The 26,500-nt window shown below is 50.2% G+C and overlaps 2 protein-coding genes across 6 annotated transcripts in view; one reads left to right on the forward strand and one right to left on the reverse strand.

The window, feature by feature from the left end:
- The window catches only part of SLC9A1 (solute carrier family 9 member A1), a 31,307-nt gene extending 24,443 nt beyond the window's left edge, over positions 1 to 6,864 (reverse strand). Inside the window, exon 1 of the mRNA XM_052811206.1 lies at positions 6,463 to 6,864. Coding sequence (XP_052667166.1) covers positions 6,463 to 6,799 — 337 coding nt within the window. The 5' untranslated portion in view covers positions 6,800 to 6,864. The remainder of the gene's footprint in view (positions 1 to 6,462) is intronic.
- Positions 6,865 to 12,977: 6,113 nt separating this feature from the next.
- WDTC1 (WD and tetratricopeptide repeats 1) overlaps positions 12,978 to 26,500 on the forward strand; it is a 32,494-nt gene continuing 18,971 nt past the window's right edge. The window contains exons 1-6 of one of the 5 annotated variants that reach the window (XM_052812098.1): positions 12,978 to 13,065; positions 20,724 to 20,871; positions 22,965 to 23,048; positions 23,981 to 24,027; positions 25,225 to 25,336; positions 25,793 to 25,980. In XM_052812098.1, the coding sequence (XP_052668058.1) occupies positions 20,764 to 20,871; positions 22,965 to 23,048; positions 23,981 to 24,027; positions 25,225 to 25,336; positions 25,793 to 25,980 (539 nt within the window). In that variant the 5' untranslated portion in view covers positions 12,978 to 13,065; positions 20,724 to 20,763. Of the gene's footprint in view, positions 13,066 to 13,113; positions 13,375 to 14,312; positions 14,455 to 20,723; positions 20,872 to 22,964; positions 23,049 to 23,980; positions 24,028 to 25,224; positions 25,337 to 25,792; positions 25,981 to 26,500 lie in introns of those variants that run through there. The other 4 variants (XM_052812101.1, XM_052812100.1, XM_052812097.1 and 1 more) reach the window with 4 other exon arrangements.

The raw sequence follows: 26,500 nt of genomic DNA on the forward strand, positions 1-26,500 counted from the left end.
TCCAGCACCTCCGGATAAGCCACGGTTGGATGCCTGGGCAATTTGGGACAGAGGACATGAACCAAACAGACCAAATATCGTCACGTTCTGCTCCTACCCCACAAACCACCCCAGCTCTATTGGAGGTCTCAGGGAGGGACAACTTCAGGGCATCTCCCCCGAAGCTGGGCCAGCACCCATCCAGGCCCTGGCTGTTGCAGGACTCGGCAAGTCAATGCCCACATCCCAAATTCCACCTGCAGACTGTGCGGGAAGCCAGCCCATCCCTGACCCCCAGCATGAGGTGTCCAAACCTTCGTTAATAAATGGGATGAAACAACAGCTTCGGTTCCTGAGTGGCCTCAAGGTCCGGAAAGCAGAACTGGGCACCACTGGGGGCAACAGGGTCCCTGCGGGGAGCAAAGCCATGGCTGCAAACCAAGCGTAATTCTGCTTTAATGGACATTAGGGCTCACCGGGGAGGTATGGGCTGTGATTACAGACGTGTTCAGCTTTTCCCACTCCATCGTCATCCCGTACTTCACAGCGGGAACCTTTCACTCTTCCAGCCCTAATTAATCTAATGGTTTTCTCGGATCCATGGAGGGAACAGTTGGGATGGTTTTTTGCTCAGACACCAGCAATGGGCAGACCACGGAGAAAAAATAATGCCGTGGCTGTTCTTTCTGAGATGGCAAAGCAGAGAGAAAGGGAAACCACAGCATGCGTTTGGATCATTCCCCAATAAGGAAGCAGGAATGCAACAAGTCTGCATTAGAAGAGGCTGTTTAAATCCATTATCATGACAATTTACACTTTTGTGGCACCAGCTGCACTAGTATTTTTAAATCCTTTCCTGACAGTTATTCATCAAGCCTCAATTCCCCTGCAGAACAGCCACCAGCTCACCAATACAAACGGGAAAACATCTGGGGTGGTCTCAGACCACACGCCACCTTGGTATCTGCAGCCCACACATGAAATAACCCAGGGCTGCCACTTGCGAGCGGGCAAGTTTTAAGACAAACATTTCCCTCCGGCTCAGCAAGGGAATCCGCATCAACCAGTCCCGGGGATCCAGCTGAAACAGCCCAGAAAACCTCCGGCAGCCCTTCCCACCAGCCAAGCTTTGCCAATGGCTGTCCCCAGTGAAGCCTGCCCCGCACAGCCCTGCCTGGTGCCCAAAAGAAGCCAACCTTGCGGTGGCAGAAGGGCAACAGAGATAACTTCCAGCACGCTCATCATGTACGTCAGACACACGTATTTCCAACACGATGACGAAGGCTGGGGTGATGCACGTCTTCGAACGCTTCTCTGCTGTCCCCTTTCCAAGCTTTGCAGGTGGCACTGGTGTCCTCACGCCGATGGCTTTGCTCTGGGGTGTTTCTGCTGCGTCTGGTCTCAAGATCCAGTTCCTACATCCTGTGCCACTACCACAACAGGTTTCTTATGCCACTTAACACCCCTCACTCAAACAAACTCTCGAGTTCCTGACTCACAGGTCTCTGTAAGACCTCTGGGGTGGCCCCTCCAAAAGCCCCAGTTTCAGGGGAGGGATGTGGGCTGCTGAAGACATTTGAAAAGCACCCAAGTGTTTTAGCACCCAAATGTCGCTGCCAGCCAGCAGCCGCCAGCCTCTAAAAATGTTTCTCTGGCAATTTTGAAATCGTCCCTGCTGCTTCATGTGCAGGAGCCACCCCGCCGTGCGCAGAGCCTCTGTGAGGCTCCACAACCCCACTTGCATCTGTCATGTTTTGCTCTTCTTTTCCCAGCTCCTATCACCAGCCCACAGGCACTGGGAACTTCCTTAATCTTGTTCCTCCCCAGCCACCAGCAGTGATGGGGATGGTCGGTACTGGCCAAAGGCAACCGCTGTCGCAGGAGCGGCACTGAACACCGAAGCCTGATGCCAGGATGCCTTGTGCCCAGTAAACCAGGCTGAGATGTGTCACCAAACAACTCCCAAAGCAGCAGTGTGTCCCCACATAAAGCAGCAGTGTGTCCCCACATAACACACCGCTGTCCACGGCTCTGGGCTCCCTTTCTGCTCGCTTAGCAAAGACTCTCCTCGGCTCGTTTTACACCAGCCCGACAATCACACAGTGGTGATTTTTCCGCAAGTACCAGGTTGGCGCTGGCTGCTGTCAGACGATCTGGAGGGAGGGGGAACACCCCAGACAACAGTCCTGACCCAGACACACGTAAAAGCTGAGTGCTGTGAAGGGAGAAGAAGAGACAGAGCAATGACTCAGTGATTGCTACAGGCTCCAACCCCAACCGGAGCGCCGCACCAGGCAGCGAGCTAGCGTCTAGCGTGCATCAGCGAGCAAAAGCAGGGTAAGAGAGCTCAGCCGTGAAGTAGTGCCTTGCGGGGACCCTCCGCAGCAGTCTCTGGCAGGGACATGTAGGAAATCAAGTCCCCACTACGCACTTGAGCTGCGTAGGTGGAATGGCCAGGATGCTCCAAGGAGGCTGGGAAGCTCTCAGATGCTGAAAAGCCATTTGGTGCAGACAGACGGCCCCGCAGACAGACAACAGGGCATGCCTCAATTGAAGGCGGCTCCAAATGCAGGATGGCAATATGACTGCTGTGCTTTTTTTGCTTTAGAAGGTAGGGCCCGAGATGTGCTTTGGAAACACATGTAACACCAACTCTTCTCCAAGGTGGGTAAGTGCTGGTGGCTTGCAATAAAACTCTGACCACCGGGCCCCAGCTCGTGTTCGCACAGCCAGCAAAGGGACTGCTAACCACAAACTGTTATTTACATTCCTGACTCACTCCTTCCCTTTCCCCTGAAACGGAAGAATATTCACAGTCAAACCTGAATTCCCCTGAACGACTCCTGGAGCCATGTGAGCCGAAAGGTCAGTCCTCAGTCAGGAAACCAGGTTCTTGGGCTGAGAAATCCCCCAGCCCTTCCCTACCACTCCTTGGGCACAGCGCGAAGGAAACCCTTACAATATCCTTGCAAAACCTTGAAGACAGGCACAGAAGGCTTCTGATTTGGACATTTTATGAAGGTCTGACCTTCTGCAGCAATGCAACAGGTTGAGACGAAGTCTGGTTCCAACCCTCAGCTGCAAAGGCTTCTCCACTTTTACTGGCAAAGTCAAGCCATCAACAGATGTGGTCTGCACGTAGCTGGTGGGGCTTTGGAAAGGCATGGTTGTAGCTATCCCTCACCCCCTGCCTCTTCCCCTAGCGAGTCTTAAAATACCATGTGAGTATTAAGTAAAGCAGCCAGCACCAGGCTTCCCCTTCTCTACTGGGATTAGCAAAGCAGAAACAGCCGATGCCTGCAGGACACACTGGGGTGACAAGGCCCTCTGTCCCAGAAAGCCACCCCGTCAGGTGGTGAATCCTCCAGGAATCAACATCCTTTGAGGCATTTTACAAAAACTGCATCAAGGGTGGAAGGGCTCAACTCACACCTTTGATTCCCCAAACAAATTTGCAGTTAGGGCTGCTGGATAGAGGATAAATCACCTGGAAGGGACAACGCCGGGACTCATCTAAGCCTGAATAGCTGTCTGAAGCATCAAGAGCAATGAGGGGAAACTGAGCAACAGGACAAGGGCCGGGTTGCATCTCCTGGCCCAGAGAAGAGCCCTGTGAGCACTTCTGAGCTCCTCTACATGGTCACCCTGCACTACGCCAACGGATGACACCCAGAAACCATTCATAGCGTTCAAGACTCTCAGTTTTGCAGCAACATGTGGCTCAATCCCCAGCCCTAACCCAGCAAAGGGGCATCTGGAGCTGGAGGAGAAGCTGGGGAAGGGAAGTCAGGAGGTGCCAAGCGGTCATGCACAGCCCACGCTGCAGGAATTCCCCCTCTTGGAGAAAAGATGTTTGTCCCTTGCACCTCAGGGTTTTGCAGGGTTACCCCGATGCATCAATGAATGCACGCTAACAAGACGGGGGAGAGAGGAAGCGCCACAAATTCCTGTTCTCCTCATCGTCCCCCTTCCCCTCTATGTGGAAACTGGATGCCCCAAACCCTGTCCGGTTTAGGGAGCCTGGAGATGTGTGTGCCTCGTCCTGCCATCACAGGTTGCACTGCACAGGCGTGCAGTGGCACCCAGTTGTGTAAAAGTTATCCCTGCGTGAAAAAAAGTGTATTTTTCTGCTCCTGAACGACACCCTCTGATCCAGGGTGGGGTCAGCAGGGCCGGTATTTAGACACTGAGCAGTGAGACATTTTTGCAGGTTAGGAGCAGAGGGAGCCTGAACATTCAGCTGTACCAGCAACTTGGGAACTACATGCCAAGACAATGTGAACAAGCAACGCCATCCCCTTCAAAACTCTGGAGAGTAGGCCAAGCAAAAGGATGTCCCAGGACTGCTCTGCTGTCGAAGCCCCTGTTAGAGGTGTAGGTAACCTAAGATATGGATTTTGGCATAATCAGCATCCCTGGAGCTCTGCAGAGCACCTGTCATCTCCAAAGGACCCTTGCCAAGCTTGCAAGGCAGCTCCTCCTAAAATATACCCCTTAAACACGCAGTCTTGCATAATACTTTTAACACGTAAGAACCGACGGGGCTCAGCTCACCGCCAGAAATAACTTTTTCTGCAGCACAAATGAGCCCTAACTTCAGGCAAGGACGGCAGAAACAGCTTCATGCAGCGCCGATGATGGAGGGTGCCCGTGGGAGGTGGGCGGCCGGCGGGCAGCGATGTCCCTGTGCCCCCCACCACGTCCGTCCCTGGGGAGCCGCTTTCTGCTGCCCATTCTGGTGCTTTCCAGCGGCTGTGTCTCAAAGCACGCCCCGAGCAGGGCCGCAGGCCAACGCTGTTAGCCCCTCCTTTCTCCACCAGCTTCCGCACAGATACTTCTGATTTCATCACTCTTTGCTCTGCGAGGCAGGAGGACTGAAAACGCAGTGCAATAGCCCCAGACAGCTAGCAGAGGTCGCTTAACATGCGCCGGGTGAGCCCTGGGAAAGGAGATTTCGTGGCTGCATTGCCTATGGCAAGGCACCTTCTAGCTAAACGTGCCTTAAATCATTTTGGGTAAAGCCAGGAAGGGATAAACCCCACGGATCCCATCTGGTTCCACTCTGCCCCGACCACTTGTCTCCCAGACAGGCAGGAAGCCTCCAGGTCTGAAGTGTTTGCACTTCTGCGCCTACATGTAAATAAAACACCCAGGAGGGATCGTGAAAATGGGGCTTTACCTGCCTACGCACGCTCACAGCAGGCTGGGAAAGGGATGAGGTATTTTTAGGAAAAGCTGAGCAGGGAGTATGTGAGCTCCTGGGGGTCTCTCGGACCCCTCTGGGCCAGGACAGGGCACGGTTTCCAGCAGGCACCAGCTCAAAAAAGCTCCCAAAGCAAGATTTCAGTCAGCAAGCTGGAGTGCTCCATAAGGAGCGCTGCTGTTAGCATTATTAAATCGCTGATGGTAACTGAGGAGCAAAATGAACGCAGAGCTCCCTTCCCTCCCGTCACCCGCTCTAAGGCAGGAACAGGCAAACATTTCACCTGCCCTCTTGGCTTTATAACCACCGACGGGACCGGGGCCAGCTCGACCTCTGCACTGCTGGAGGCCGGGTCCGGCACGCCGGTGCCGGCGAGTGCAGAGCAGTTACATCACATCACACGCTTTGGGGTAATTCAGTTGGTATTGATCCAGCTGCAGAAGTTTGGAAAACACTTTGTCAACAACACCCGCCCCGGCAGACTGATGCTTTCTCAGAGCGGGTCATCGTAGCGGGTGACTTTTCCCAGCCCTCTGGCCCCTGATGCTTGGTATCTTTAATGCAGGAATCCTTCGGACGCTTTGCAGCAGAGGCAGCTGCCCACCCTGGTTTGCTGCGGAGGGGGAGGAAGGGGAGGCTGAAGCACTGGGAGATTTTTAAGTGACTTCTCCAAGGTTACAAAAGGCATCTGTGGTTAAGAAAGGAAGCAAAGAAACAAACTGGACGCTTCCTCCCTGCTGCTGCCTGAGTGCCAAAAGGAGGAAAGCAAACCTGGTCCAAGCAGAGGATAGTCAGGGGTCAGGGAGCATCTTCAGCCCCGCTCCTGGACAGCGAGACGAGCCAGCCCGTGCTGAGCAAAGGGGCTGGGGTGCCGCTGCCCTGCCTGCCAGGCCTACGGCACAGATCCAAGGTCGTGAGGAGAGCAGTGCCTACCCCTGCCCCAGGCTGCCTGGGGGGTTCGCATAGGATGTGCAGGGGAATTTGCCCTGGGATGTTTGGGGGGTCCCGCCCTGGGATGCTCAGGGGCGTCCTTCCTTGGGATGCTCCGGGGGTCCCTCCTTGGGATGGATGCTCAGGGGGTCCCTCCTTGGGATGGATGCTCAGGGGCGCCTGTCCCATTCAGCCAGAGGGTCCCACCCTGGGATGCTCTGGGCGTCCCTCCTTGGGATGCTGAGGACGCCTGCCCCACGGAGCCAGGGGTCCCTCTCCGGGGTGCTGGGGGGGGGGGTCCCTCCCCGGTGCCCTTTCCCCGGGACCCCGCCACGCCGCCGCCAACCTACCCAGCTTCATGAGACAGGCCAAGAGGATCCAGAGGGAGATCTCGAAGGGGATGCGGACGTGGGTGTAGTCGATGCCCAGGACGGGAAAGGCTTTGCGGGGCTTGGCGTGCCCCTCGCCCGAACCGTTGGCCGGCTGCTTGTTCAGCGGATGGATCTCCTGGGCGGAGGCGGGGGGCGCGGGGGTAAAGCCCCCCATCTCACCCCCCCGCAGCTGGACCGGCTGTCCCTGCGGGGGCTCGGAGGCCAACGTAGGGGTGGCCTGCAAGCCCTGACCGGGCAGCAGCGGCCCCAACAGCAGCAGGGCCCAGGGTAGGGCGCGCAGGGCCGCGGCGCCCATCGCGGCGGGCGCTGGGGGCAAAAGGGGGGGTCGGGGAAAGGAGGGGGGGGGGGGCGGCTCGGGCGGGCGGCGGGGCCCGCCGGCGGCGTGGGGCAGGAGCCGCCCCGCCGACAGCCGGAGCGCAGCTGGGGCGGCCGCGGAGCTGGGGCCCATCCCACCGAGCGGCCGGGGCGGCCGCGGGGAGGAGGCAGGGGCGGAGGCAGCGCCGGCGGCGGTGGCTGGGGTAGGGGGGGGCCGGGGAGGATGGGGTGGGCTGCGGAGCTGGGTGCTGCTGGGGGGGGGGGAGCTGGGGGTGGTGGTGGAAGAGGGGTGCAGGGCAAAGGGGGTGTGGGTGGGGTGGGGGGGGCGATGCAAGGAGGGGGGAGGAGGGGAGGAGGGGAGCGGGGGGGGTGCTGGTGGAAGAGGGGGTGCGGTGCAAAGCGAGGTGTAACTGGAAAGTGGGGTTGGAGCGGGAAAAGGGGGAGTGCGGGAGCTGGGGGGGTAAGTGGAAGAGGGGTGCAGGGTAAAGGGGGTGCGTGGAGGAGGAGGATGCGATGCAGGGAGGGGGACGAAGAGGGGAGGAAGGTACAGGGCAAGGTGGGTGCCACTAGTGGCAAAGGGGGTGCATAGAGGCGAGGGGGGTGAGGTGCAGAGGGGGGAGCATGAGAGCGGGGGGTGCAAGTGGAAGAGGGGGTGCGGTGCAAAGCGAGGTGCAACTGGAAAGGGGTTGGAGCAGGAAAAGGGGGAGCATGGGAGCTGGGGTGTAGTGGAAGAGGGGTGCAGGGCAAAGGGGGTGTGGGTGGGGTGGGGGGGGCGATGCAAGGAGGGGGGAGGAGGGGAGGAGGGGAGCGGGGGAGGTGCTGGTGGAAGAGGGGGTGCGGTGCAAAGCCAGGTGCCGTTGTGGAATGGGGTAGGAGCAGAAAAAGGGGGAGTGTGGGAGCTGGGGGTGCTAGTGCAAGAGGGGTGCAGGGCAAAGGGGGTGCGTGGAGGGGGAGTGCATGGAGGAGGAGGATGCAGTGCAAGGAGGGACACGAAGAGGGGAGGACGGTAGAATGCAAGGTGGGTGCTACTGCAAAGGGGGTGCCTGGAGGTGAGGGGGTGCAGTGCAAAGTGGGGTGCAGCGCAAAGGGGGGAGCAGAGGACTGGGAGGGTGCTAAGGCAAGGTGGAATCCAACTGAAAAGGGGGTGCACAGAGGAGAGGCAATGGACAAGTGTGCAAGCATCAGAGGGAGGCACAATGCAAGGCGGGGTGCAAGGAGACAAGGGGGTGCAATGCAAAGGGGAGGTACAGAGAGGCAGGGGGTGCTAATGCAAGGTTGGACACAAGGAAGCGAGGGGGTGAAAGTGCAAGGAGGGGTGCACAGAGGCGAGGGAGGTGCAAGGAGTCAAAGGGGCCCTAATGCAATGGCAGGGAGGTGCAGAAGAAAGGGAGGGAAATGGAATCTGTGGACTGTGCCTGCTGCTGGAGGGGTGCAGTGGGGTGACGCAGCACTACACCATGCCCAGCAGCGTGGGGGTGGCAGGGAGACTGGGGGTGCATGGCCCAGGTACCCGACAGGAAGGCAGCCAAGGCTCGTGGGGCCAGCAGAGCACCCTGGGCCCATTGGGGAGAGCGGAGCAGCCAGCTGCCCCCTCCATGTTTGCTGCTTGGAAATGGACAGCCACGATCTGCTTAGCCTCAGCATGCAGGCACCACTCTGGGGAGACCTCTGGGGTGGTGGGATTCGCAGAGCGATGACTTCCAGGGGGACGGGCCTGGTGAGCATTGGCTGCTATTCTGGACCAACATGGTGCTGTAACCTCATCTGTGCTTGTTGGTACCGCCTCGCCCTTTGCCCTTGTCACTAGCATAGTCTGAGTCACCAGGAAAACTGATAAGGCTCTAATAAAACCACTAGAGTAGCGTTGGGGGGGTTGCTTGGCACCGTGCGACTGAGCTCAGCCACCCTGATTTCTTGGCTCTGCTACTGACTTCCTGAGTGTCACATGTGTGTGACAGGAGCAATCAAAACTGGCGGGAGTTTCTAACTGATTTATTAGCTAAACTTTAGGGGCAAAGGAGCCTTTTGGTAAAGATGCAGCCCCTAATCCTTGGGGGCACTCAGTGTACGGAGGGCATGGGCCCTTGACATGACACATGGCAGCTAAAACTCGAGCTTTGAAGATTACGCTTGCTGGTTTGCATCGGTTACATTCTTGTTTTAAGATGGCATCAGCTCCCAAAGCGCTGGTGGTTGGACTCGCTCAGGGAAGGCTGCAGGGAATGCAGCCCTTTGCCTTCCCAGCAGACAGGAGGGGAGCACAGCAGCCTTGCTCCAGCTACTTGGTGGAAATCATCAACAAACGTGACCCCTCGATTAAAGTGAATCATCAGCCTGAGCAGGAACCAGCTAGGTGTGTCAATTCCTCTCTTCCGCTTGGTTATGTTCTGGATAGTCAAATTAATCTGTTTTAGCTATTAAGCAAGAAATGCTGAGTGTTTGTCATTTTGTAAGGGCTTAGTCATATCTGGGTGAGAAGCCTGATCCTAGACGACAGCGGTTGGTATGCGTTTCGGTTGAAGCAGGACTGTGCACTGGCAGCACACAGACAACTAGAGACTTGTTCAGGAGAAAACATGGGGGCTGGTTTTCTTTCAGAAACAGTTCCTAGAAGCTAAAACTGGTACGATGTTCCCATGAAATAACTGGGTCAGATTTTTCTACCTCCTTGTGCCTGGATCAATCAGCAACCATGGTGGGTAGGTCTGAACTGTTTAGTACCTGGCTATTGTACATTTGCCAGTGGGGGATGTAGCATCAAATTAACTTCTTGCTACTTTGGTAGCGAACGTTCCCAACCTGCTTGGCTGAATGCTACTGGCTGGACAAGTGCCTTTCAACCTATTGAACTCCGTGAAGGATTTTGGTTGGTGCAAATTCTTGACAAAGTGGAAAGATATTCCTGTTTCCTCTGGATCGGGAGACAAAGACCTGGAGACATCCAATTAAATCTGTGTTCCCGAGTTAATCCATCAGCACTGCAGTGCTCTGACAGTGGCAAATATCCCCATCAGGGCCTTGGGGCTTGAGCTGCCTTGGTGCTTTTTTCAGTTATTTGTGTTTCCTGCGTTAGGAGACTAGTCCAGTTACCTCCAGCTTTTCATGGCCCAGCTGAGATGCTCGCTGTGATTCTTGGAACTTGCACCATCCTCCCACCAGGAGGGAGCGTAATTAGGATTAAGCTTCTTAGCCTGCAAAGGGAGAGCAATACAACCACATGAACAAGCAGAGGGAGCTTTAGAAATGTCCCATCAAGCAAATTACATAATACACCAGAGCTTATCCTGTTGTATCTTGGAGGGCAAAAGCAGACACTGTGTATATACCTAAGTTCATAATTGTCTTCCCTGGCCCCTGGAAATACTTCACACCTCCTGCCTTTGAGCAGCTGTGCAACTGGGCACCTTCTCTGACCCAGACACCAGCGTTCCCCCTGCTCCTCCAGGCCTTGCAAGCGCACGGAGCTTCATAAGCCAGCACACGCTAATACAATACACAGCAAATGCCCCGAGTTGTGTTCACATGTAAATCATGCACAATTCAGCCCTCATATTGAGAGAATCTTCCGCGAAGCTTTGCTATTTCATAATAGCTTTGATCAGAGGGTCTAAATTTTTTTCAGCAGATGTTAATAATCAAAAAGTAAACATCATTTACATTGCACAGGGAGGTAAACCCAGGCAGAGACACCAGAAGGGAAGCGTTTTCTGAAGTCGTGCAAGGAATCGGCAGCAGATTTGCTCAGAGAAACCAGGAGTGCAGACCTTGCTGTACGTCCTGGCTGCAGCTCACATTGGCTAAAAGAATGTTTCTATATGTTTACAGTCCATTTCTATATTAGACCCAGCTCTTTCTTTCTCATCCTCTCTGCATTTATTTGATAAAGATGATCTCAGTGCTGCTACCCCTCTCTCTGTTTACACTTTGCCCCTGTTCCCCCATCCCCACTTGCAACTCACAATTGCCTGAGCAAAGTGGCTGCAGGTCAGGCTTTCTCTCTCAGTCAAATGATTTTCTTTTTCTCTGGTCTGCCCCAATAAACAGCACAGGGAAGTGGAAAGTAAAGAATGCATGACTTTAAATTTTATTTCAACTGCTCTAGCCTAGATTTCCACCTGCAAACAAATCCTAGTCCAGCTCCAGCGTTCGCTGGCCAGGTGTCTGCAGGACAAACCATGTCGCTTCTCTCTCACAGAGTAAGATCTATGGCTATGAACCTGTGTACGTGTGCGCTGTGACTTCCTAACTATGGCACAGGGTGTAAAATTTAACTTTTGTGTGCATGTTGTGGTTTTTTTTACACTGAATTGTCTTTTTTTAATGTGTGTAGCATAGATTGAGGACAGAATAGGAGACATATTTACTGAAAGCATTAAAAAATGCCTTTTGTATGACTTAAATGGTTTTCTCTCAAATGTTGTAAGAAGGGCAAGTCCAACTCTCAAGCAGTTTTATTCCTTGCTCCCTGTACCTTTCTTTGGACTGAAAACTCCGCAGCCCTGTTTCACGAGGATACTCTTCAAGGTGGTGTTTATACTGCAGGAGGTTGGGTGCTGGGAGGACACTACTTTGTTTACATTCCCCAACGTGCCTCCAGTTCCATCTGAGGCTGCAGCGGGAAACTTCAGCTCTGACAGTCAGAACCAGCAAGTACCCCTGGTCCTCTTTGGCTTCAGCCACTGTTATGTCTCTCCGTCACCAGCTCGGAAAAAAATCAAGCTCCTGTGCCCCAATTTTCTGTCTGTCAGCAAGTAAAACTTACATGTCAAGGGCATCCAAAGCCTGCCTGATTTTCTGTGTAGAGCTTTAGATCCCCAAGAGGACGGCATCTGAGAAAAGAAGATAAAACCCTGTTGTAAGGATGATAGTGATGGATCCCGATTATTACTTGTTTAATTAAAAGAGTCTGGACAGATACAGAGGCAAGAATTAACAATTCTCTTCCGTAAAGAACTTTGACAACAGCTGAATACGTTAATGGGTTATGAGATGAAGACAAATCATTACAGCTAATGGTTGGTCTGTCATTTATGAGTCTGGAGGTGTATGGGAGAGTCCTCACACTTCCATGCAATGTCTGATTTAAGGGGCTTTTTGCTCCTTCTGTTAACAGAGAATAGGCAAGTAGCAATTTTCTTCTGTTGTGCAGCTGGGATTATCTAGGAGCCATGGAATTAAGTTCTAAATGAAAATTTAAACTATTCATTACACTTTATTAATAGACTTGGGAATGTTTAATTGTGGAAATAAATTACAGAGAGACGAATTCCTAACTTTTATTTTACAAACACACACCCCTTTTCGGGAGGGTGCGTTAAGATAATTGGGACTAGCGGAGATGCCAGCCTTGCATTCGCCCCAAGGTCTGCCAGCATTGTCCCCAGGGCCAGCGGCCGGCTGTGCGGGGCAGCTGGAAGGCCAAGGCGAAGGGAAGGTTTTTGCAAACACTGCCACCCCCTGGCTCTTTCCACAGAGTTATATTCCCCCCCCCCCCAAAAAAAAACCAACCTAACTTTGTGTTGCCTGAGGGACCTGTGCGCTTCACTTCTGCGAATTGCTGCTGGAAACACCAAACGTTGGCGGGCAGGGATTAGTTTTTTTTCTGCAGGGCCTCGGTCACACCTCGCTGCCTGTGGGGAGTTCACGCCGAGACACCGGCCTGGCGGCTTCCCCTGTTGCAGGGTGATACCTGCGGGATGGCTCCCGGCCCCAGCAACCAGGGGAGGAACGCAGGGTTATGGAAAGGCGGCCGCGAAGCCCAAGCCCCCCCATCGAGGCCGTGTTTGAGGCGCAGGCCGGGCACAGCCTCTGGGGCGACCGTGTGAGGCAGCTGGGGCCCAGGCCCCGCTGCGGCCTGCCAGCTGAGGGGCTCCAGGCCCGGCAAGGGCTGGCTTTAAGCAGCCTCCGGGTTTGGTGAAGGGGGGAGGAGGACGGAGAACCGCGGGAGGGACAGAGGGATGTGACCGGGCCCTGAGGCTCCAGCCCCGCGGGCGGAGACACCCCCCACTCAAGGCAGGCGGCCATCCCTCCCTCCCTCCGCCGACTACAACTCCCAGCACCCCCTTCGCGGCACCGCCCTCCCGCCCCCCCTCCACGCCGATTGGTCGAGCCCGCACGAAAAAGCTCTCCCCTTCCCTTTGGTTGGGGGAGCTGTCAATTACGGGGTGGCGGCGGCCGGGAGGGCAGGACGGGAAAGTATTCCGGAAAGCGATTTACGCCGTTTGCGTGGAGTCGAGGTTGCTGCGGGTGAGCAAGGGGGTGGTGGCGCAGTTAGCGTGGCGCATGCGCAGAGCTGCGCGGGGAGAGCGGCGGCGGGGGGTGCTGCTGAGCCCCGGACAGCTGGAGGGGGTAAACAGGGGAGGGGGCGGGGGGGCACGGCCGGGGCCTAGGCCGGGCCGCGCCTGAGGGCCCTCCCCGCGCCCCGGGGACGGCGCCCGGCTCCTGCGGAGCCCCCTCTGGCTCCCCCCCTGCGCTCGGTCCCGTTCTCCCCCCCCGCATGGATGGAGCCTCGCAACTTCCAGTACCCGCTGCGCCCGCACCAGGGAGGCCTGACAGGTAACGGCTCCGACGGGCCCGCCGGGCCCCGCCCGGCCCCGCAGCCCCTCCTTCCTGCCAGCTATCCCCCCCGTACCCCTTCCCCTGCCAGCTATTCCCCCCCCCCCCCGCCCCGGCCCCTTACCTCCCTTTCCTGTCAGTTTTTCTCCTCGTGCCCCCTGCTATCCCCCTCTTTCCTGTCAGTTACCCCCACCGCAGGCCCTGTCAGGTGCCCCCCCCTTCTTATCTTCCCACACCCCCCCTTTCCAGGAGCCTGACCCCATCTCTTAAGAAGCCCTCCTTTATCCAGCCCCTCATCCCCTCCCAGCCCCTCATCCCCCATTTTCCCCATCCCTTCTGCCTGCCCTTTCCCTTTAACCAAGCACTTCTTTCCCCCCAGCTCTGTTGATACCTGCATTCTCTGGCTGGTACCTGCCCCCCTGCCAGGTTTAGCCCCTGCCTTTTTGACTTCTCTTTCCCCCCTCCCACAGCTGGCCCTGCCCTGTCCTCACTTTCTTCTCCCCTTTCCTAAGGGCTGACTCTGCCCCGCTCCCTCCCCTGCTCACCTTTCCCTTGCTAAAGCTTTCATGTGAAACTTTCCCCTGCCCCAGTGGGTCTTCTGCAGCCCCTTTCCTTGGAGAGGAGATCAGCTTTTCCTCCTCTACCAGTGTCTGCTGGCTAAATTCCTTCCTGGAGCTATTGGGCCATCTGGGTCCTGGCATCGGGCTGTTACTTGTACTGGGGCTGAGGTGTTGTCTTGCATCTTCCCTCTCCTCCTGTGGATGGCCGTTTCAGCTGGAGGATGAAGGGTAGAGGTAGGATGCCAGCTCAGAGGGCTGCTGGCTGAGCTATAAGCGCCATGTGGGCAAGCGTCTGGGGGCATATCAAAGTTTCCCTGACACTACTGTCCTCTTGTACTGGGCCTGTCAGGTCTCAGATCCTACCTCTTCTCCTGTCCACCTCTCTTGCAAGCAACTCCTTCCTCTGTTGTTGGCTGGCTCCGTGTTCTGAGCCATCTGTCCTGGGGAGTGACTACTGCTCCTGGCGACTCCTTCAGCTGTAGCAAAACCTTCTTTTTATGAGGTGTCTGCTGCTAACCAGGTAACTTCCTTTTGTTTTGCTAGGTTTGTTAAAAAAAATCTACCTATTTATGTGTATATATTTTAATTTGATCCGTGACCTCTTGGAAAGTCAAGGTAAAGAGGATAGGGGAAATAAGTTGTGAGGCTAAAGAAGCCTGCTGAGTTGGGTCCTAGGTGGTATTTGGATGGGTGAAGTAATTTATAGATGCTTAAGGTAAGGGTCATAGGAATCTTCCTTTGGGATGAGTCGCGTATCCGCAAGGCTTGTAGTGGGCAGAGTGCTGCTTTTTTCAATGACCTTGAGTTTGGAGACTGAGAAACTTGGGTGCACCTAAACAGTTAGGAATTAGATTGCTAATTTGAGTCCTGCTGCTTTGTGGAGTTCCTAGTGTTGATGGAGCTTTTCTGAAGGGCAGTGGTCCCCAGGTTTGAACTTTGAAGCCCATGTCTGCAGGGCACTTCTCTGTGTCCATGCATTGCTGTGTGTGTAGGTGAGGTAGGGGTGTGCGTGTAGGTGGCTCTGTGAGGGGAAAATACATTCGAGCAAAAGAGCAACTCCCCAAATCCTAGCTGCATTGGGAGCGTTCAGTATTAAAACCGACTGAATTTCTGTGTGCGTTATCAATGTTGAGGCTTTGTTTCCAGACTTAGAGCAATTGTTTTGGGAGAATTAGAAGAGCCAGCTGGGGAAAGCCAGAGAATTTTGTTACTCCCCTTCCTCCCCATAGCCAGAAGCACCCTTTGAAAGTGTACTTTTCCAGGAGCTTAAGGGGCTCTTAAGTTACTGTCAGTGTAAATACAGTCTAGCAGATTTTGAGCCCACAGCCTGCAGAAATCTGTGGCTTGTTAATTTTTGACTGCAAATTTAAAGGCCAAGTGTTGCGAAAGTTCTTTTTCTGCCTCTGGAGCTTTGCATTGCAGGAGCAGAAGAGTCCAATGAGCCAACTACAGCTAACTGCAGGTGGGGTGGTCCTCTTTATGCTTCAGGGTGTAGTTTGAGAAGAGGCTGTTACTGTGGATGAGGTGACAGCTTTAACTGGATCCTAGGTTTTTAGTCCTGTCTGGGGTATTCTGGGCAGGTTTGGAACAGTGAGGGACGAGGGAAGGTTGTCCTTGCTTGGAATTGAGTGCAGAGATGCTCTTGAAGGTTGATGGAGAAACATGCTCCAGTGTCATGTAATAAATGATGAAAAAAGGTCATGATGATCTCTTACATGTAGCCAAAATGAAGCTGCTTGTGGGATCATCACTGGTAGCAATAGTGCAGATTTATCCTAAATTGTTCCTTGTCACTGGGACTTAATCCTCTCATTTCATCATGAGTTGGTTGTGCAGGTTTAGTTAAAAGCCAGAGAACTGCCTGAATGGTTTAGGAAACAATATATCTAAAAGTGAACAGAATTTGCACAGTGGTTTTGCTGAAAGAGGAACATCCTATACCAGTTTACATGCCTTTAGTGGTAACAAATGGACAGACTCTTTGAAGGGGCTTCATGGTTGGAAGCTTGTATGTGTCTAAGAAATTGGTGGCATGGTTAATTCTTATCTGATTTTTTTACATATATTTTCCAGGAGACCTACAAATCTTAGGGGATTTTATGCTTTATGCCAGGGTCAGTTTCTAATGTAATTGGAGATTGTTGATCTACATGTACAATGGTGTGGTCAATATAGCCTTTAGTGTTAAGAGCACTTAATGCTTGTTTCATAGTAGGAGCTCTACACGTATTAACTCGTGAACTAGGTAATTATCATATTCATGGTGAACGTGAGTCTGGGATTGTGACCAGTTGTGGCTAATGAACAAAGTCTGACCTGGAATGAGAATTTGGGACTTCTTAATTCTTTGTCTGTGATTTCATGATAATTTAAGGTTGCCAAAGCCTTTGCAGCTGTGGAATACCTGTTGAGCAACAAAAAATAGCATCGTGAAAGCAAGAAAGGCTCTTAGAGTTTTCTTGGCCAAGCATGTACATGTGTTCTGGGAGACCTGTAAGCATTTGTCAACATTCAGTCGCCAAACCAAGCCCTGTCTAGGCAAGAGAGACACCTTAGGCTCATGCATTCCTGTTTGACTGTTTTTTTTTCCAAGACTGTCTTTTTTTTTAATGATCAAATGCTAAAAAGCATACATCAGCATCTCAGGTATACTAGACACTGAACAATTTGCCCACATACCCTTGGATGCTGGTATTAGTATGTTTAAAGCCAGTTTTGCATCAGATGTTCTGTTTTAAACTCTGGTTTATTCCACTTTGTCAACCAAAGGGCTGATTTCATGGATGAGTTTCTTGACGTGTATCTTTTAAGAAACAAAGTTAAGATGTGTTCATCTTTTGTTGAGACCTGCTGAGTGGCTATCTGTTGAGAGCACCTCTGAGTTACCGCAGCTGACAATGACCTGTCCAGAGAGTTGGGAAGTTCCATAACACATCTGTAATCCTAAAAACGCTCACAGAAATAGCAAGCTCCTGTGTATTGCTGTGCTCCCTGGCCAGTGTGTGTTTTCAGAGTTCCAGAAGGTGTGAAATGCTGTGGCAGAGGAGACTTTGTTGGAGAGTAAGAGAATTTGAGTCTCTCTTAAGGAATGGTAGGTTTTGGGGGATTGGGTGTTTGTTCCCTCTGAGCATCCTGTTCATACAGTCAAAGAGTGGATTTCTAGTGTATAAGTGTTTTGCAGTAACTTATTTAGCAGTAAACTGGCTCATTGGTATGGGTTATTTATGTCTGTAGAGTATGGAGGATCTGTATCATTCCATGAACATGCATTTCTCCATGTGTGTCCTTCAGGTCATTTGGTGTCATTTCTTGCTAGATAGGAGTTGAATAAAAAAGGAGCTGTTTAGAAATTAGCCACAACTAGAGGTAGGAAATCTGACAAAAATACTTCCAGGTCTCTTAAGAGAGCAGTGGGGCATTTGTCAGTTGGGAGATGACTGCCTGCTTGGCTCTGGCATCGTATTAGTCCTCTTTGGGGTCCTAAGATCAAAAGAAAACTAAACTGCCCTTAAAGAGGAAGAAAGGCAGTCCCTGCCTGGCAGGAAAGAAGGCGACTTAGCCTGGTGCCACTTGGAGAGGGGCAACTGCAGACAGAGTCTGGGAATGTTGTGGGGAAGTGCCAAGAAGAGTGGAAAGCTGCAGGCAAGACTGAGGCGCTGAGATCTGCTGGAATATTGTCCCTCGTGTCTCTTGACAATGTACTTTGGGTTACTGGATCGTTCACTTCTCCGGAAAAAGTTGTTTAACTGTCATCAGTCACTGGTCACAGGTTCCTGCAGAAGAGTGCTGTGTGAGGTTGGGTGGCTGGTGTGTTTAATAGGGCTGTGCGGAGGAGGAGGAAGGGAGCCTCGGGATATAATCTTAGAGGTGAGAAGATTTTGTGTTTTATACGGTAAGTACCAGAGTCCCTCACCTGAGGGGTGAGCTGCTGAGGTGTTGCAGAGTGATGGAAGGTCTGTCTGCCCTGTTGCAGCTATGGATGGAGAAAATGCTTGTGTGTCCTGGAGGGTTTGTTTAAGGAGGCCAGTCTATGGGGATCTAGCCCAGGAGAAGGGCAGGTGGAGGCTTGTTAGCTGGAAAGCGTGTCTGGAGAAACTGGAGGAGAGAGATCACAGATACCATTCATCCCTGCATGTTTAGTCTATCCGAACTTGAAGCTGCTTTTTGAGTTAGCAGTCCTCTCACTTGCAGAACTTAGCAGAAAACAGTGTCTGGAAACCATGTCCTCGTGGGTGTCTCCAGCAGTGTAGCTTATTTAGCCCAGCTGGCATGTTTATGTAGAGCTGGCCTTGGGCACAAGTAGCGATGTGTCTGTCCTGGTTTCCCGTGTTTACCTCTGAGCTGCAGAGTCAGCGGGATCCACCTGCCCTCGTGCCGAGGCGCTTTGCTGCAGGTGCCTGCTTCCTTTCCTTCCCATGCTTGTGAACTGTTCGTAAGAGCAGTTGTTGTTGTCCCCTTACAGACTCTGTCTCCATAAACAGGCAAAACAATACCTACACTAAGCTCATGTGGAAAGGCAGAGGATGGGTATCAAAATGTGATAGCTTAATCACCCTACTACAAGAATTAGTGTGAAATACTGATGATCAAATGCAGTCACAGTGCTGCCTCTTGCTATTAAGCCTGGGATGAAGCAACTATTGCGTAACATGAGAGTGAGTGAGGTTAAAGATGCTTAAAACATGAGGTGTCTTCCTGGGCATGCATGCTAGCTTTCCTGGTGCTGCTTCTGGAGTAAAAGGAATGTGGATTACATACATACATGATGGACAAATACGTACATACTAGCTCAGTTTCAGGCTGGCCAGTGGATTCTAAGGGAGCCCCAATTTATGCACTAAAACAGATGATGGGCCCTAAAAAATGTCAGCTGATTGCTCCAACATCTGGGGGTGTGAGGCGTGCTGCTTCTGCCACGGTGAACTCAAGATGTGTGGCAGAGGTCGCTGGCTTACTGGACACATCTGCTGCAGAAACTAGGATGGTGGTGAGTTTGACCTGCTATGTGTACGTCTGGGGTTTGAATTGGTCCTGGTGAAAGTACGGCCTCATTAGCCCTCGCTGGGCATGGACTGCGAGCAGGCTTGCCGTGCAAAGTCCTCCCATTGTCCTGACTTGCCTTGCTTTCGAGGCCTGCGCTCTCATTGTGGGAATTTTATCAATTTTATTCTCATCATACGTACGAAATGGGACTGGAATACAACAGTGAGGACTGCTTGTCTTCTGCTGTCTGCGGTAGGGATGTTCATCTTCAGAGACCTGCAAACAGCTGTGCCTTTTCTCTGTGTGTTGTATTGGAGAGATCATATGGCTACCCTAAAAATCCTGTGTAGGAGCCCACTGCAAGAAAATCCAATCTTCAGTGTGTTTGTATGGCTTTTCATGCTATCTGTAGGTCTAATGACGTTTCTGTGTTCACTGCAGAGCTGCCTAGAGGAGCCAGCTGTGTTAGGAAAGTGATCTGAACTTCCACTTTGGATGAACTTTGCTTTCTGTGAGGAAACATGAATTCTTGGTACTTCCTACCCATGGGGAAATGCCTATGTATGCACGCTAACAGTTTTTTGAAAGCAAATTGAAGCTGAAGCCCAGGGCTTTGGGGAATCTCAAGTTCAGGAGCCTTGTGGTTTTGCTGTGCAGTACGGCTGCACGGCCCTGAAGTTGCTAATGGTGAAAGCCCTCACTTTGCAGCAACCTGACAGATGAACCGGTAGAGAATCAGGCAGCGTTTGTCAAAACTTCTGCCTGACCTCAGCGGAGTTATTTGTTGCTGCGTTTCTGTGAAGTGTTCTTGTTTCAATGAATCAGCGTTTCCTCATTCAAAAGAGGACTCATTTGAAAATTTTGGCTTGTTCTGCTTGTGAATGCTTTTAAAGAGAATTTAAAACTATGGAGTTACATAGGACAAAATGGGTGTTTAAAAAAAAAAAAAATTTAAAGAGAACTGTAGAAATATCAAAATGGGATGGTGCAGGGCCTGCGGTATGTAAATAAGGTGAATGACATCATTTCTTAGAGAATGACTGGTCCTTTGCTAGGCAGCCTGTCCAGAGCAGGGTTGCGACAATCACTCTGCAGTGTTTTCTAGCAGGTGTAGCTAATTCTATGGGGTTTAAATTATTTAGGTTAGTGCATTAAATATGGAACTCCATTAAGAGCGTGGAAAACTCTAATTTCTCTTGGAAATACAGCTTTAAATGATAGCCCCTTTTCTATTGCTAATGTAATTGGGTATTCAGATGATAGTGTCACCTGGTGGTTGGCTGTTGTGATTTCTAAGGAACACTTATGCCCTTTTGGTTGGGTTGTTTTGGGTGGGTTTTTTTGGCTGGTAATCAAATGTAGTAAATGAGAGAGAAGAGGTGGCCCAAAATATTGATGCCTTGTTTATTCACAATATAGTAAGTCTTGTTGCTTGTAGAGTTTGGGAAATGTGAAATTGGACATGAGTGGACATGTAATGGTGGGAGGCAAGCTGTGAAACAGGATGCTACCCTGGACTTGCTGGGTCTTTGCTGGCATAGAAACATGGCTTTTCTAGGCTGATGTAGTCCTGGAGTTCTGCTCATTGTGAATTTCCCCACAAACTGGGGATGGCCTTTTAAGTCAGATGTTCTTTGGTCTTGTGTTGTTCCTTCCCATCCTTGAGTTTCTTCAAGAAGCCTTTATACAAAACTTTTCAGTTCTTAGCCACTGCTATTTTTTGAAAATAAAGTACCTGACATTGTATATGAATGGCCTAATATGTTTGTATGCCTGCCTTTGTTCCCTCCCTGTTCTGTCCTGCAGGTAATTAAATGCCCTTAGTGTGGATCTTTGCTCTGTTGGCATGCTTGGATGCACAGCAGCTCTTCCGATAGCTTCTTTTCGTCTGCCCCATTGCAAGAAGATGGCAAAAGCAAACATTACCAGAGACATCATCCACCGACAGATCAAGGTATGTGTTAGTCAAGTGTTTGCTTGTGTTAGGTGGAGAGCAGATGGAGAATCAGTGTTCATGCTGGATTGGGAAATACTGATGTTGTTGCCTTTACTTCTGAAAAGATCTCTGCTACTTATGTATTGATAAGCTGTATAAGAAGCTTAAGAGAACAAACGCCTAGGGCCTCTCACTATCCTTAATGAAGAGCTGGGATGAAGTATGGCATGACAGGAATACAGTTGTTCTCCCTAGCAGGAGCGCACTGTGCTAGTTTGACATCAGCAGGTCTGTTCCTTTTGAGTACAACATTGAAGAGAGAAATATGGCTGCTTGTGTTTGGGCACCATAAAGGACCCTTAGCTAGCTTCCCTCATGAGTTTTCTGTCTGCTTCTTTATGTGTTCTCTTCGTGTGATCTTGCCATCAAAGGTATTTTCTGACTGTAGTAAAGCTAATGATTTCTGTCTCAGTCTCTTTCTGTCTCTCTTTCATTACAAAGAGTGGTGTGTTGCTTCCTTTGTGTAGGGAAAAACTTCTACGGTGGTTGGATCAGTCATCTGATGGCTGCATTTGTGAAATATCTCTTAATGTGAAAGGACTAGCTACAGCAGACACAATAGGCAATTATTGCTTGGACTCAGAGGCCTTAAATCATTTGCAGCTTTGCTGGTAATCAGCATTCACGAAAGTCGTCTGTTAGTGGCCAGAATAAGGAACTAGGAGCTTGAATGCTCACTTCACTTCGCAGTTTGGTACCAAACTTTGTATTATAAGCTTGTGATTTAATCCATGTGCAAAGACTTATTTTGCTGCTCTAACAAGGAAGGGATGGTTCTGTGGTTAGAGCATTAGCCTGGGACTTTTTCATAGTGTCTGCTCTGTTAGACTTTCATGTGTGACCTTGGGAAGATTGCAAGTCTGACAGTTCCTTGTAGGCAAAGCAATATCCTACTGCACAGACCTCACAAAGCCACTGAGGTTGCAACAGCAAGGCAATTATAACTGCAGCACCTTGCACTGGGCCTAGCAGTGTTTTGGGAATGCTAGCCATAAAAAATATGTCAAGGGATTTGAAGTTTGTAATGGAAGTTACTACAAAAAGCCTGTTCTGTTTGATTTTTTCCTCCAGTCCCCTAGTATCTCCATTTTGTTTTCCAATAGCTTTTATTCTGTGTCTGCTCTATGACTACTAACATGTTCCTGGTACCATTAGTGTAATTTGACATTAGTGTTCTCATCTCTTCTCAAATGGTGATAACAAAGACTTAAGTTGTCTTCACCTGACTATAGCGTGGCATGGGATGGGACCGAGGCTGGATCAGGTCCTAGGAAGGAATCTCCTTGGACGTTAGATGTTCCATCCAAAATATGACTTGCATTCCCTTTTTCTTTCTGCCTGCCTCTGCAGTTGGCCTTCTTTCATCGAAGCCATCTGCTAATGCATCTGTGAACCCTGTGAGATCACAGGGGAAACAACTGTCCTGCTTTTCTTCACCTTCATTTGTACTGACGCAGTTCTGTGGCAGCTGTTCTCTTCCCTGTAGAACAGGCTGTGCTGTGGTACTGCAGCTACATGCTCCCACTCCATTGCTGATGAAATAAGCCATCTCTAAAGGATGCTGTCCAGTTACGTTCCCCAATACTTTGCCCCATGGTGGTGGTGCTTTAGGACAGATTCTGTGTAATGGGAGACTTCTCCTGAGCAGCTGTGGTCTAGTACTGCAGTCCTCAGGAGTGAGTTGCTTCTGAAATGCTTGCCAAGGGATAATGACAGGCATTCCCAAGCTATTCTCTATCTTCTGTTCTGGCCCAAAGTAGGCAACTTATACTGTCTTAGTGTGGGCTTCTCAAACCTTGTCTTGGCTACCCATCTGCAGCCTGGCAATTAGATAAACATCATTTTAAACCAATACAGGAGCAAGGGTTACAAACTGCCTACCTGGAGGTCATGCAAATGATGTCTCCCTACTACGGGACAGGTACCTGATGCTATGGACACCCCAATACCTGGCAAGGTCCCTGCTTGATTTTTAAAGTTTTTGAATCTTCTCTTAAGGGAAAAAGGAGTGTTTTGTTTGCTGTAGTCAGGCTCTTGTTTGCTTTGTGCAGGAGAGGGGTGCACTGGGCTTCGAACGACACTATCATGTCACCGATCCATTCATTCGACGCCTGGGCCTAGAAGCAGAATTGCAAGTAAGTGGGCAGTGTTTAAAAAGCAAACTGAGCTGTTTGTTGTGCAACTTCCTGCAGAAAAGACAGCATGCAGGAGTGTACAGGATTCTCTCTCTTGTATGGGATAGATACTGATTACTTAGTCCCCTAAACTGCATTAGAGCTAGGAATAGCTCAGTGAGATTTTGTGTGAGCTTTCTGCATTACCTATTGCACCTACAAGAGAGCCTTTAACAGGTGTGTATCAGCTAATCCCAACAGTGGTGCCTGAAGAAGGCAATTGCCAATCGTTCAGGATACTTGGCTCTAATGCTGAAGTGTGTAACGTGTTGCCTAAAGAATAGGTTGTTGTATTGCTGTCTGACATGGCTTAAAAAGATCTTAAGATTATCTTGGTTTGGGGGAGGAAAGGATTCTTTTGTCCCCCCTTTTCAATTGCATCTCCCATATCAGACGCTACTACATGCTCCCCTAGTCTTTCCTGGTACAGTTGTTAGTTAATTTGGATGAAGATGGATGATATAGTCACCCAGCAGCAAGGTGCTTCTAAAAGAGTTATCAAAAGTGCATTTTCCCTGTGTTCCCAGAGAACCTGTACATGTAATTTGTCAGCCTAGCCAAGGGCTTTTGAAGCAAAGTCACCTTTCCATGTGTACAGCAGGATTTCATCTGTAGCCTCTGAGACTAAACTGCCATTTTAGTCAACACTACTTTTTTTTTTATTTGTTTCATTTTGCCTTTTCTATCCCAACTGCTATAGCATATCTGTCTTTTCTGGAGGTGCTTATTTGCCATGTGGGTGGTTTTTTGCAGGGTTGGAATAAAAAAACCTGCTTGTATTGGAACAAGTTGTTATGTGTGGGGAGCTCGCTGTGTCCTTGTCTTAGAACAGCTCTGTTTGATAAGTCTGAAGTTTGTGTAATACCATCTTCCCTTTTTTTTTTTTTTCTCAGGGTCACTCTGGGTGTGTCAACTGTCTAGAATGGAATGAAAAAGGAGAGTAAGTATGTGGCTTGATTCGAGGGATCAACAAACTGATAACCCCAGGTTCTCCCAAGTGTAGGATGTAGGTCATCTTATCATAAGCAGCTGCTTCCCATTCCTAGTAAAGTGGAGCTCAAGCTCAAAGTTTTGAACTGTAGTAGAGCTCATGCTTCAAAAGAAGCTTTATTTTGTTAAATATATCTGGATATTATTAGAAATGCCCCTTTAGTGAGTGCAGAAGGGAAATGGTCAGACTAAGAAGTGGAGATTGAAGGCTGCTTCTCTTCTCTTAAGTGGTATTATGGATTATAATGGATCTTTAGGATTTACCCAGCCAGTAGTGACATTTCCCCACCCCCTTCACCATGCTGTTAAAAGCTTCTGCTGGGGGACAAATATATAAGGGAGGGAGGCAGAATGTTTACCCCTTTGCAGTTTTAGAGGGAAACTGAACATAAGAGCATTTCTGTTAACCAAGTGGAATAAAGAGTATCTGCTTGAGAAATGACTAGATGGAAGGAAGAGCATATATTTCTTGATTACAAGATCCAAAGTCTGCTGTCTGATACTCTGCAGAGTTATTTACCAGTAAAAATTTCATGTACTTGAAAGAGATCTGGCTACAAGGAAATAAGTTTAAAACAGCTGATAGTTGCAGATGTCAAATTCTTTTGCTTCAAATGAAGATAGATGTACAAGGCAAACAGTGCTTTGCAATACCGCTGCCACACCCTGCACTTAAAAAGCAGTCTGTGAATCACTAAATGAGCCCTGGTTTGGGACTGCTTGGGCACATCCGAAGTCCAGGAATGAATGTCTTGGCTTGGGTTTGGGGATGATGTGGAGCAGTTAATGCAGCCAGGCTAATAAGGAAAATGGAGGCCCTGCATTTTATTGTTGACCAAATGCTCCTATTGTTTTCCCCTGTGCTGTCTGAATCTGTGGTGAGCTGGTTCACTGAGCTAAACCAACGAAAAACACTCGCTTGATTTTTCTATGGAGTTGATATTTGGCTGGTTTAGCTCCCTGAACTGGCTGATTGGATTGGTGCATGGGGAGCAACAAGAACACATAGCTGAGAAAAGAGAGAGGAAGTGGGCTTCTTAGAGCTGAATTAACTTAATGGCTGTCTGTGGTCAAACCACTCTAAGAAATTGGTCACAGCTTAGAACAGAAGAATACATGATGCATACTTCTCTTCTGTGTCTTTTAGCTTGTTGGCCTCTGGCTCTGATGACCAGCATACCATTGTCTGGGATCCTCTGCACCACAAGAAACTCCTTTCTATGCACACAGGACATACTGCAAACATCTTTTCTGTCAAGGTACATGGTTAGAAGGAATGAACGGCTAACAAAATCAGTAACCTAAGCAGCAAGAGAATAGATCCTTGCTGGGAAATGTTTTCCTGCAAGCAATTTCCTCCCCCCCCCCCCCCCAATAATTTAATATTTCTAATATTAGGAAAAAACTGCATTAAATCTAATACCTGCACTTCTTAGTTTATGCAGCTCCCAGGCTTATCTCATTCTCTCTATAAATTCAAAGGAAATGGTTGCAGCAAATTGGGATGTGTGATGAAGAAACTATTTTGTGTGCTACTGTAGCTGGTGACTCTTGAGTGTGCACACTGGCATGTGTGTAATGTCGTTAGTAACATGGGTCATCCTGTGTTCACTTCTAAAGCAAGCTGCTCTGTGACCTGCCAGGACAGTTCAACGATGTCTATATGAACAGCCTCAGCACTTTCCAAGTTTGAATGTCAAATCTGTCTCTCACAGTTCTTGCCGCATTCAGGCGATCGGATCCTCATCACAGGAGCTGCAGATTCCAAGGTGCATGTCCATGACTTGACTGTCAAGGAGACCATCCACATGTTTGGAGACCACACCAACAGAGTTAAGCGGATTGCCACGGCTCCCATGTGGCCTAACACCTTCTGGAGTGCAGCCGAAGACGGGCTAATCAGGTACAGATCTCCAGTTGTTCTGCCCCCAAAATAATTGGATTAGGATCCATTGCAGTATGTACTATGCATAGATCTGAAGAGAGACTGTGTCTATACTACAGATCTTAAGCTAATCTCTCCCTTTCCTGAAACTGGAAGGATTCATCTTGAAATGTAGACTCCACTGATAAATACTCTCCTCAGCTCCTCTGTTTTCCTCTGCTGGAAAGGGAGACCGGGAAAGGAACAGCCATGTCAAGTGGAGGGGAGATACAACACTGAGCAATGTTTCCCTCCAGAGTCATTGAGACTCTTAAATGAGTAATGTTACTACAAGTCTGTTCCACTTTTCATATGAGCTACTTTTTGTGAGTTCATGACTTGGAGTTTAATTTGGAACTTGAATAAATCTGTGTGCACTATAGAGCTGGTTTTAATGGTTATCCTGATATTGAGACCTAGTGTATATTGAACTGAGATGCTTCCAGTAACCTGTGGCACAAACGACTGTTAATGTCATTAGTGTAATCTCTTCATGCAT

The sequence above is a fragment of the Harpia harpyja genome, chromosome 16 (assembly GCF_026419915.1).
Source record: "Harpia harpyja isolate bHarHar1 chromosome 16, bHarHar1 primary haplotype, whole genome shotgun sequence".
In the NCBI taxonomy this organism is placed as follows: Eukaryota; Metazoa; Chordata; class Aves; order Accipitriformes; family Accipitridae; genus Harpia; species Harpia harpyja.